At 36.9% G+C, this 12,275-nt stretch overlaps 1 protein-coding gene across 6 annotated transcripts in view; it reads right to left on the bottom strand.

Annotated features, from left to right (window-relative positions):
• Window positions 1-12,275, bottom strand: part of KNTC1 (kinetochore associated 1) — a 100,031-nt gene that overhangs the window by 57,046 nt on the left and 30,710 nt on the right. For all 6 annotated transcript variants that reach the window (XM_081802326.1, XM_081802321.1, XM_081802322.1 and 3 more), the window contains 8 exons: window positions 6,307-6,427; window positions 4,651-4,766; window positions 4,212-4,290; window positions 3,080-3,157; window positions 2,180-2,214; window positions 1,474-1,584; window positions 581-674; window positions 164-216 (listed from right to left, as the gene is read on the bottom strand). In XM_081802326.1, coding sequence (XP_081658452.1) covers window positions 164-216; window positions 581-674; window positions 1,474-1,584; window positions 2,180-2,214; window positions 3,080-3,157; window positions 4,212-4,290; window positions 4,651-4,766; window positions 6,307-6,427 — 687 coding nt within the window. The remainder of the gene's footprint in view (window positions 1-163; window positions 217-580; window positions 675-1,473; window positions 1,585-2,179; window positions 2,215-3,079; window positions 3,158-4,211; window positions 4,291-4,650; window positions 4,767-6,306; window positions 6,428-12,275) is intronic.

The following is a 12,275-nucleotide window of genomic DNA, read 5'->3' as shown; positions in this document are numbered from 1 at the left end:
CATTGCAGGATCTATCGTTTGATATGTGTACTGAAATAAAGCACAGCACACCAGATAGTAATCCACCCCAGCTAAAGTCCTTGTCTTTGTTAAGTCTGACAAATTTTTGTTGCTCTACATTATACAAAATGAAAACACCGAAAGAGAAATATCGGAAACATACATCAGTATCAAGAACAAAAAGTAGATTGTCTATCAACTGGAACTTCTTTGCACCTACAAAAGAGAAAGCAATGTGTGTAAAGATTACATTTTTGTGTTACAGATAGCCATGTTTAAATAATAAACTACCATTATTTATGGAAAGGCAGAACTACTACCCTTAAACAAAAAGTTCCCATTCTCATATTCCTGCCTCTATATATTTTTAGATGACAACTAAAATGTAAAACCTCCCAAAATGAAGAGTAAAAACTGAAACAGGTCAGGAACAGTCATGTATGTGGACAATTATCAAACTAATCTGGCTTGTTTCAAAGAGCAGTAAGGTAAAATGGCCCATTCACCAGACTTAGCATATTGACATGAAAATTAAAACTCACTCATAATGACCCCAACTAGTTTCATTAACTTATTTTACCTTTAATAATCTCTGTATTAAGAACATTCTTAACTGTCATTCCTTCTTTTGAAGAGTCTGGTTCCCATTTTGAGACTGCACAATTACCGGTTCCCTACAGAGGTGAAACAGCACATCAATTGCAAATTTCGCTCTCAGATCTGAAGTCTCCTCGAAGTAGAAACACCCAAGTTGTACACGTTACTAATTTCAAAATATACTAATGTATTCAAGCCCAACTAGCTTTTATCTTCCAGTTCCTCACTTAGTCTGCTTTCAACAGAACAGAATGGAAAGAACAGCAAACTTGGCTGTTTGCTGTTATCACATGATTTTTATTAAGGAGCGGGCATATTCACGTAACTCACTGCAAAGACATGGGGTAAACTTTAAGACCTCTTCCAGTAGGATGAGATATAGTTTTTGGTTAAGTATTTTCATTAAAGTAACCACAAATTTTTGAAAACAAAATTCAAAAATATTAATTTATATCATTTGAAACCCTGATGAAATACTGAACTGGATACATAGAGAAATGTGGCTGCTTCTTAATATAAAATATAAATCTGGCAGGTAAAAATGCTACAAATGCTGTAATTATATTGAATTGTTGCCTATTCCTTGAATACAATTAGAATATACTCCTTGAATATAATTAGATTTTCATTGTTTTTGCCTAGATTCATAAGTGAAAGAAATGGTAAATTTCAGATAGAAATTAGTGAAAAAAAGATGCACTATGTTTTCCAACATAGAAACTTAGGTGTACTTACTGAGTTAATTTTATGACTTTAATTTTACAATTTCTCTGTTTCTGTTACACATTACAAATTAATTCGTAATTTAATCAAAACTATGTGCTAATGAAGAAACACCTCAGAAGCAAAAAAATAAAATTTTATAGAAAGAATTACCCCAATTATCACAGGAATTTCACTTGCTAAATCTCCAGCCACAAGGTTGAGACAACCAAGAGTATGATAATTTTCAGTAGAAATAAAACCAGACTTGATTTGTCCTTGTAACTGCAAAATTAAAAAAAAAAAACCGTCAATATATGCTCCACAGTCCAAATTCCTTGGAAAGTTGGTAAAAATGAGTTTAAATCAATCTGTTTTAAGTGCATTTTTTTAAAAAGATTTTTTAATTTATTTTGACAGAGAGAGAGCGAGAGAGGGAACACAAGTAGGGGGAGTGGGAGAGGGAGAAGCAGGCTTCCCACGAGCAGGGAGCCCGATGTAGGGCTCGATCCCAGGACCCTGGCACCATGACCCGAGCCGAAGGCAGATGCTTAATGACTGAGCCACCCAGGGGCCCCATAAATGCATTTTTATTTTTATTTATTTATTTTTAAATACATCTCTTTTTTTTTAAATGATTTTATTTTTAAATAATCTCAACACCCAACATGGGGCTCAAACTCACAACCCTGAGATCAAGAGTTGCATGCTCCACTGAGGGAGCCAGCCCCTATAAATGCATTTTTAAATGGCAATGTTATTAAAATGTTATATCACATTAATTCCCAAAATATCAACCATTAGACAGTATCCAGAAACACTCTCCTAAACTTACATTAAATATAAGTTTCAAAAGGAAACTGTGGTTTTCTTTTCTTACCTTTTTTGCTGTATTGAAGTCTACATTCTCAATCGCTGCATGAAAGGAGAGAACGACTAAAGTTACAGTATTAACCTATAAAACACATACAAGTCACCCTTGTGTATCAGGGTGAGATTATATACACTATTCTAGTGAGAAGCATTGGTGACTTTTCAGTTTTGCCCTTGACCACTGATACCAACTGTGACAACTTGTCATACGGCACCAGCTAGGCTGCCTCTTTGTCCCTGGAGTGCGACTGCATACTTTCCCTTACCACGTTTCTCCCTCCTAAAGGGTGGTCTCCCTGCTCCAACTCTCTTCTCAAGCTCTGAAGTCCTACCTGTAAGGTCTTCATCACTTTGCACACCATTTTGGAAGAGTGCTTTTACTTGTCTGGTTCCTTCTCTAAACTATGAAAAACTATGTCTTGTGGTATCCCCAGGACTTTGTACATTCTTGGCATTAAGACTATGAAAAAATATTTGTTGAACACATGCCCCAAACAAATTCCTCAACCTTTCCCAGCTCAGAGGGATGTATGGTCCATACCATTCACTTAGCACGTACTATGGATTATTGCTTGTATTGTTAACATGTTTATACAGTCATATCAGTTTCCAGGTTCATTCATTCCATCAAAAAGCATTTATTACTATGCTAGTGTGTGTCTGGTCTCCCCGACTAAGCTATAAACTCCTTGAAGGCTGTAAACAATGTACATTTCTTCAGATTCTGTTGCAGCCTTAATAGTGAAGAATAAGCAATATATGAATACTTAAAACTACAGCTGGTATTTTAGAACCTAATTAAACTAAAATAATATTCTTAAAGAGAATATTTAAAATTTTACCCAAAAAACTAGTAAGAAATATTGCTACAAATCAATAATAATAATAAAAAAAATCTATTATTTACCTTGTTGAATTTTTGCAAGTTGAAGGTTTGTAATACAAAAAAATCCATTGTTTGTAAGCAGCAGCATATAATAGGTACCTATTGAAATAAAATCAAGCCAGTTTTTCTAACAGATGCACAGATATAAAATTTAAGTGTTTGGGGGCACCTGGGTGGTGCAGTCGGTTAAGTGTCAGTTAAGTACCTGACTCTTGGTTTCAGTTCAGGTCATGATCCCAGGGTCATGAAATCGAGCCCTGTGTTGGGCTCCATGCTCAGTGCAGAGTCTGCTTGAGACTCTCTCTCCCTCTCCCTCTGCCCTCACCCCTCGCTCCCGTGAGTACTCTCTCTCTCTCAAATAAATAAATAAATCTTAAAAAAAATTTAAGTGTTTGGACCTACCTTAAAAGTATGTCAATTTGCTCATTTTAAATTCTAATCATCAAACAATATGGTAATGATACAGATAAAGTATTTTAGAAAGAACTGGTAAGTTATTTGCAAAACAATGCTAACTTCTTTGAAACTTTTTTTTTTTTTAAAGATTTTATTTATTTATTTGACAGGGAGAGACACAGCAAGAGAGGGAACACAAGCAGGGGGAGTGGGAGAGGGAGAAGGAGGCTTCCCTCAGAGCAGGGAGCCCAATGCAGGGCTCGATCCCAGGACCCTGGGACCATGACCTGAGCCGAAGGCAGACGCTTAACAACTGAGCCACTCAGGCGCCCCACTTCTTTGAAACTTTTATAAATCAAACTTCACTTGCCAGGAAAAAAAGAATCTCAGATATAATGAAATAAATTAAGGTCCAATTAACACTTGTTAAAATAAAAATATAAATATGCTGAAACCTACAAAAACATTTTAAAAGAATATAACGTCTCCTTGGTAATCTATAGAACTCTTAAAACTATAAAAATGAATTTCAAATATTATGTTCAGGGAAAATACATCTAAATCCCTGAAAAGAGCTAAAATACAAAAACTTATTTCTTATTTCTTATCATGTTATTTGAATCACTAGAGAATTTAACATTGTATAGGAGGCATAAAAATGAACTGCAGTTAATAAATTATTAGATTTGTAGTTAATCTGGATTTTCTTTATTGGATATTAGTCAGAGGACATTGAAAAAAATTTCAAAAAACTTACCTTCACTTGAACCGTCTTTCTCAATAACAAGATTCCGGTAAGTACACTGATTTTCATCATTAGCTTTCTGAACAAAAGCCTAATTGCAAATTCATTTCAAATGATAAGATTAAACCCAGAAAAATACAATCAAGAATTATATTCTTTAAAGCCTAGTATTATCAATAGTCATTAGCAATAATTCTGCCTATAATTCCAAACAATTTAGTTTTAAAATGGAAAACCATTTTGGACAAGCATACTAGGAATATATTCAAAGCTTAGTTTTTCAATTTTGCATTTACTTCATATGTTTCTAAGGTATGATTCTTTAATTTAATGTAAGGACATTATTCTTTTAATTAAAAACAAATTAAGTAATGGTTTGTTACAGTTTTAGTTGTTTAAGAGGTAATTTAAAATTTAAGTGACAAAAATGAAAAACATAACAGGGTCTTACATTAGTGAGTAATGTTTGCTTTGATGTTACATGAATAAGATGTAAGTTGCCACTTCTCTCCCCAACCAAAAGGAACTTTCCTTCTTGACAGAGGCCAACTACATCCACTTCAGTATCTGAAAATTTCAAATCAAAGTTACAAACTTTCATCGAAAATCTTATTTTCAATATTAAAAAAAGAGCAATTTTGTCATTAAAAGTCAACTACTCAAGCTTCTCTTAAATATGTCCCAAAGGTGGTGATTAAAATAAAAAAGAATGTTACTCTTATTCAGTCAATAAATATTTACTGAGCACTTACTACAAGCTAAGCAATGTTCCAGGCCTTTTGCATGTATCTGAGAATAGTAACAAAAGAGTCCCACCTTCATGGAGCTCAAATTCCAAGGCAGAAATAGATGATAAACAATTAGGGCATAATAAATTATATGACATGTAAGAAGGTGGTAAATTCTCTGGAAAAACGAAAAAGTAGAGCAGGGGAAGATAGCTTGGAAGAGCCACACATGATGCAGGGCTAACTGGAGGGCTCAGGATAGCCCTCTTGGATAAGACATAAACAAAGGCTTTCCACAAATGTATTACACATTAACACTATTTCATGGTGAAATTGTGAATCTTGTAGACCATTCAGGGTAGATACGTTAAGATTCTACAAAATAGGAGTTCCTTGCCTCCATATTGCAATCAGGATTGCCTTCTCACATGCATACCTCCTGACTCCTTTTCTGTTGTCTAAGTTCTTAAGCACTTCAACAACCATCTCCCTCAAAATTTCAGAAAAAATGTTCACAATGTTTCTTCTATTTTCCAGCACAATCACTTGACTTGTCCCTTAATTTAGTCTTATGTCCATATTTGCATAGTTAAAGCCTTTTAACTCAATGAATTAATTCATTAGTATTTAAAAAGCTTTTATAGGGGCACCTGGGTGGCTTAGTTGGTTAAGCATCTGACTTTGATTTCGGCTCAGGTCGTGATCTCAGGATTCTAGGATGGAGCCCTGTGTCGGGCTTCGTGCTCAGTGGGTTGTCTGCTTGAGATTCTCTCTCTCTGCCCCTCCCCCCACTCGTTTTTCTCTCTGTCTCATAAATAAAAATCTTTTTATAGGGCTATATATATTCTAAAGATTTTATTTATTTATTTGAGAGAGAGAGAGGGAGAGCACAAGCTGTGGGGGAGGGGCGGGAGAAGCAGACTCCCCGCTGAGCAGGGAGGCGGATGCGTGGCTTGATCCCATGACCCTGGGATCATGACCTTAGTTGAAGTCAGACGCTTAACCAACTGAGCCACCCAGATGCCCCTAAAGGGCTATACATATACAAGATTCAGGAACTTGAACAAAATTGGGCTCAACTGGTTTCCACAATATTCTAATTTTAAAAATCATGGACAAGATATGAACAAAGTAGTTAATTGTTGCTTTACATGTATTTACGTATACATGTACCCCTTAGATTTATTGAGAGAAGGGATCATCTCAGGATCCCTTGCATCTGGTACTCAGCACAGAAAAGGCACTTGAGATTAATTTTTTGAAATTAGTCCAATTTCAAGTCTTAGAAATAATGGAGTAAAGAAAAGACAATGCAGTAGAAATTGGTAGCAAGCTATACCTGGCTTCCAATTTATCTTATTGTATTGCACTAGACTTACCAAATATAAGATGCAGTTGAAGCAATCTACAAACACTGTCAAGCAGGATCACTGATTGGTCTACGACAATAATAAACCCATTACTTAAGCTGCATGCTTGTATTTTTGGATTTAATGAGGCCTGTGGGAGGGAAAAGCAGGACTAAAATAAAACGTTTTTATACACGTTTAACAATACTTACCAAGAGTATCATCATAGTCCCAAGTACCCACATTTAAAAGTTAACTTTTTTCTTTAGTCCATATCTCTAATTGGTCAAGTTTTTCTTTCTACGGTATATCGTGAATCCATTCAGAGTCCAAAATGGGGAAACAGTCCAAGATTGCTAGGAAAGGGCAAGGGATTCTCCTGTGCAAGTCTTTGTTTCCTAAGGGTGGATCTTACGCCTGCAGGAGCAGGCAGGCATCAAAATGAGTGAATGAGCCAAGATTGGCACAAAGTCTCAATGTCTGAGATACGAGGGGGTCAGGAGTGGGATGTGAACTGGAGGGCTCATGCCCCCACAGACAGTAAAGAGAGCAGAAAGAGATTAAAGGCTGGTGGAAATGCAACCCAGGCATGGCCATGCCCAATTTACCAAGAAAACTAGATCTTTATGTGAAATGTTCTGAGTTTTATTTTTTTTTTAAGATTTTATTTATTTATTTGAGAGAGAGAATGAGATAGAGACAGCATGAGAGGGGTCAGGGTCAGAGGGAGCAGCAGACCCCTTGCTGAGCAGGGAGCCCAATGCAGGACTCGATCCTGGAACTCCAGGATCATGACCTGAGCCGAAGGCAGTTGCTTAACCAACTGAACCACCCAGACGCCACCTGAGTTTTAAATATTGGCAGTCAAGTCAACATTTCAAAAAATACTCTGCAAGCCAATTATGAGTCTCCAGTTTTCAGCTTCTGGTAATTGGAGCTCTGCACGCAAATGTAACTTCTTTTTTTTTTTTTTTTAAGATTTTATTTGTTTATTTGACAGAGAGAGAGCGAGCACAAGCATGGGGAGAGGCAGGCAGAGGGAGAGGGAGAAACAGGCTCCCCGCTGAGCAAGGAGCCCAACTCAGAACTCGATTCCAGGACCCTGGGATCATGACCTGAGCTGAAGGCAGCCGCTTTACCAACTGAGCCACCCAGGCACCCCGGAAATGTATCTTGAAGCAGTTGGACAGTTTAGTGGTTGACAATGCTTGGTTACTTACTAGCTGAGTATTCTTGGGCAAATACCTCAACTGACTCTCCTGCAAAACAGGAATAATAATAATAATAATAATAATAATAATAATAATAATAATACCTATAATGCTGGCTTATATGAAGATTAAATGAATGAATTTGTGTAAAGGCTTAGAAGATAGCCCTGCATATGATATATGCTCAATAAATGTTAACTGTTCTTATTCTTCCCTGGCTAAGTTTTAATCCAATCAGTTCATTTTGTGCTTGTTTCAACAGTCACCTCCTCCAGGTGAAATTCTTGAAAATGCTACCACATTCTGATGCCTCTTACACTTTTTTAACTTGTTTCTTCTAATAATGAGAAGTTTTATACCAAACCACTGCAAAGAAGGAACTATGCTATACCTTCCTGGGATGTCCCCATACAGTTCTCTCTGCTTGGACAGCTCTCCCTCCTCCTCTTCTTTTTTTTAGACTTTATTTAAGAGCAGTTTTAGGTTCACAGCAGAATTGAGAGGAAGGTACAGAGTTGCCATATATCCCTAGCCTCCAGACATGCACAGCCTTCCCCACTATCAACAACCCCCACCAAATGCTACATTTGTTACAACTGATAGACCTACACTGACACATCATCACCCAGAGTCCATAATTTACATTATAGTTCACCCTTCCTATTGTACACTCTGTGGGTCTGAACACATGTATAATAACAGATATGTCATTATTATATCATACAGAGTAATTTATTGCCCTAAAAATGCTGGGCTGTGCCTATTGGTCCCTCCTCCCCTCAATCTCTAATCCCCGATAACCATTAATCTTATCACTGTGTCCTTAGTTTTACCTTTTCCAGAATGTCGTTATCATGGGAATGATACAGTATGCAGCCTTTAGATTGACTTCTTTCTTTTTTTCTTTTTTTTTTTTTAAAGATTTTATTTATTTATTTGACAGAGAGACACAGCGAGAGAGGGAACACAAGCAGGGGGAGCGGGAGAGGAAGAAGCAGGCTTCCCGAGGAGCAGGGAGCCCGATGCGGGGCTCGATCCCAGGACCCTGGGATCACGACCTGAGCCGAAGGCAGACGCCCAACGACTGAGCCACCCAGGTGCCCCTAGATTGACTTCTTTCACTTAGTAATAGACATTTAAGTTTCCTCCATGTCTTCCCATGGCTTCATAGCTCATTTCTTTTCAGGGCTGAATAATATTTCATTGTCTAGATGTACCAGTTTATCCATTCACGTATTAAAGGATATCTTGGTTGATTCCAAGTTATGCCAATTATTTATTTATTTTTTTTTTTAAAGATTTTTATTTATTTATTTAACAGAGATAGAGAGAGAGCACAAGTAGGCAGAGTGGCAGACAGAGGGAGAGGAAGAAGCAGGCTCTCCGCCAAGCAGGGAGCCTGATGCGGGGCTCGATCCCAGGACCCTGGGATCATGACCTGAGCTGAAGGCAGCCGCTTAACCAACTGAGCCACTCAGGCGCCCCTATGCCAATTTTTTAAATAAAGCTGCTATAAACATCCATGTGCAGGTTTTTGTACCTGTAGATGTAAGTTTCAACTCCTTTGGGTAAATACTGTGGAGTGCAACTGCTTTGTTGGCATTGTGTAAGTATGTTTCGTTTTGGGAGAAACTGCCCCACTGTCTTCCGGAGTGGCTGTACCATTTTGCATTTCCACCAGCACTGAATAAGAGTTCCTGTTGCTCCACATCCTTATCAGCATTGGGTGTTGTCAGTGTTGTTGATATTGGCCATTCTGATAGGTGTGCAGTGGTATCTCATGATTGTTTTATTTTTACTTTTTTTTTTAACTTTATATTTTTTTAGTGATCTCTACACCCAATGTGGGGCTCGAACTCACAACCCCAAGATGAAGAGTTGCATGCTTTTCCAAATGAGCCAGCCAGGTGCCCCTCATGATTGTTTTAAATTAAACTTCCTTGATGACAAGATGTGAAGCATCTTCTCATATGCTTATTTCTCATCTGTATATCTTCTTTGGGGAGGTGTGTCTTAGGGTCTTTGGCCCATTTTTTAACCAAGTTACTTGTCTTTTTATAATTAAGTTGGAAGTTCTTTGTATTTTTTGGGCACAAGTTCCTTGTCTGATAACTGTCTACAAATATTTCCTCCCATTCTGTGAATTGTCTTTTCACTTTTTGGACTGTGTTCTGAAACACAGCTTTTAATTCTGATGAAGTCCAATTTATTTTTTTCTTTTGTCACTTGTGCTTTTGGCATCACATGTAAGAAGGCTTTGCCTGATCCAAGGTCACAAACATTATTTTGGTTTTTGTTTTGTTTTGGTTTTTGTTTTGTTTTGTTTTTAAAGGCAATCTACTTTTTTTAAAGATTTTATTTATTTGTCAGAAAGAGAGAGCATAAGCAGGGGGAGCATCAGGCAGAGGGAAAAGCAGGCTCCCCGCCAAGCAAGGAGCCCGATGCGGAACTTGATCCCAGGACGCTGGGATCATGACCCGAGCCGAAGGCAGATGCTTAACCAGCTGAGCCACCCAGGCGTCCCACAAGGATTATTTTGGATTGTGTTTTTAATTTCAAATTCCATTTGTTCATTGCTGATATATAGGAAAGCAGCTGACTTTTGCATATCAACCTTATATCCTGCAACTTTGTTATAAATGTTTCGGTTTCAGGTGTTTTTTTGTCAACTATTTCAGATTTTCTACATAGACAATTAAGTCATGCACAAACAAAGTTTTCTTTCTTTCTTCTCAGTCTGTATTCCTCTTATTTCCTTTTCTTGGCTTATTGAATTAGCTGGACTTCCAGTATGATGTTGAAAAGAAGTAGTGAGAAGGATATCCTTGCCTTGTTCTGATTTTACTGGGAAAGTTTCTAGTTTCTTCCCATTAAGTATAATGTTAGCTATAGGTTTTTTAATATATTCTTTATCAAATTGAGTAAGCTTCCTTCTATTCCTAGTTTACTGAGAGTTTTTATCATGATTGTTAGATTTTTTTTCAAATGCTTTTTTTTTGCATCTATTGATAGGATTATGTGATTTTTCTTTAATCTGTTGATGTAAAGGATTACATTGATTTTTTTTCCAGCTTTACTGAGATATAATTTGCAAGTAACATTGTGTAAGTTTAAGGTGTAAAATGTGATAATATGTGTGTATGTATATATATATATATATATATAGTGAAATGATTACCACAATAAGGTTAGTTAACACATTCATCACCTAAACATTAATTAATTTTCAAATGTTTAAGCAACCTTGCATACCTGGGATAAATCTTACTTGGTTGTAGTATATAACTCTCTATATATTGGATTCAATTTGATAATATTTTGTTGAAAATTTTTGCATTTCTGTTCGTGAAAAATCTTGGTCTGTAGTTTTCTTGTAATGTCTATGCCTGGTTTGGGTATTAGGGTAATGCTGGGCTTATAGAATGAGTTAGGAAGTATTCCCTCTGCTACTATCTTCTGAAAGAGATTGTAGAAAATTGGTATAATTTCTTCCCTAAATGTTTGGTAGAATTTACCAGTGAACCCATCTGGGACTGGTTCTTTCTGTTTTGGACGGTTATTAATTACAGATATAATTTCTTTGATAGGTAGAGGCCTATTCAGATTGTCTCTTTCTTCTTGTGTGAATTTTGGAAGATTATGTCTTTCAAGGATGTGGTCCATTTCATTAGGTTACCAAATTTGTGGGCACAGAGTTGCTCTTAGTATTCCTTGATTATTTTTTCAATGTCCACAGGGTCTGTAGTGATGTCCCCTCTTTCATTTCTGATATTAGTAATTTGTGTTCTCTCTCTTTTTTTCTTAGTTAGCCTGGCTAGAGAATTACAGATTTTATTGATCTTTTCAAAGAAACAGTTCTTGGTTTCATTGATTTTCTCTACTGATTTCCTGTTTTCAATTTCATTGATTTCTGTTCTCTTATTCTTTTTTCTACTTACTGTGGATTTCGTTTGCCCTTACTTTTTAGGTTCCTAAGCAAGAAACTTAGATTACTGATTTTAGATCTTTCTTTTCTAACATATACATTCAATGTTATAAATTTTCATGTAAGCATAGCTTTTGCTGCACCTCACAATTTTGATAAGTTGTGTTTCCATTTTCCCTTTTTCTTTTTTTTTTTTTAAAGATTTATTTATTTATTTGAGAGAGAGAATGAGCGAGAGAAAGCATGAGAGGGGGGAGGGTCAGAGGGAGAAGCAGACTCCCTGCTGAGCAGGGAGCCCGATGCTCCATTTTCCCTTTTTCTTAAGGCCCAAGTTAAGTGCTAATTTCTTTATGAAATGCTCCTTAAACTGTCCCCACCCACAACAAGCTCTCCTCCCTCTGAATTCTTACTGCATTTACTGTCTGTACCATTCATTTGATATTTAGCATATACTGACTTGCACAACTAAGTAGTTTTTATTGCTGATGTCCTGTCTGCTTCACTTTAAGGAAAGATCCTAAAAAGATGAGATAACAGGTTACCTTATATTCTTTTTTTTTTTTTTTAAGATTTATTTTTTATTAGAAAGTACAAGCAGGGGGAGCGGCAGGCAGAGGGAGAGGGAGAAGCAGGCTCAATTCTAGGATCCTGGGATCCTGACCTGAGCCGAAGGCAGATGCCCAACCATCTGAGCCACCCAGGCACCCCAGGTTACCTTTTTTTTTTTTTTTTTTACGATTTTATTTATTTATTTGACAGAGAGAGACAATGAGAGAGGAACACAAGACGGGGGAGTGGGAGAGGGAGAATCAGGCTTCCCGCCGAGCAGGGAGCCCGATGCGGGGCTCGATACCAGGACCCCG

The sequence above is a fragment of the Leptonychotes weddellii genome, chromosome 13 (genome assembly GCF_054177405.1).
Source record: "Leptonychotes weddellii isolate Sample4059 chromosome 13, ASM5417740v2, whole genome shotgun sequence".
NCBI classification, from domain to species: domain Eukaryota; kingdom Metazoa; phylum Chordata; class Mammalia; order Carnivora; family Phocidae; genus Leptonychotes; species Leptonychotes weddellii.
Note: the sequence above shows the minus strand (reverse complement) of the source record. Positions and strands in the feature narration are given on the sequence as shown.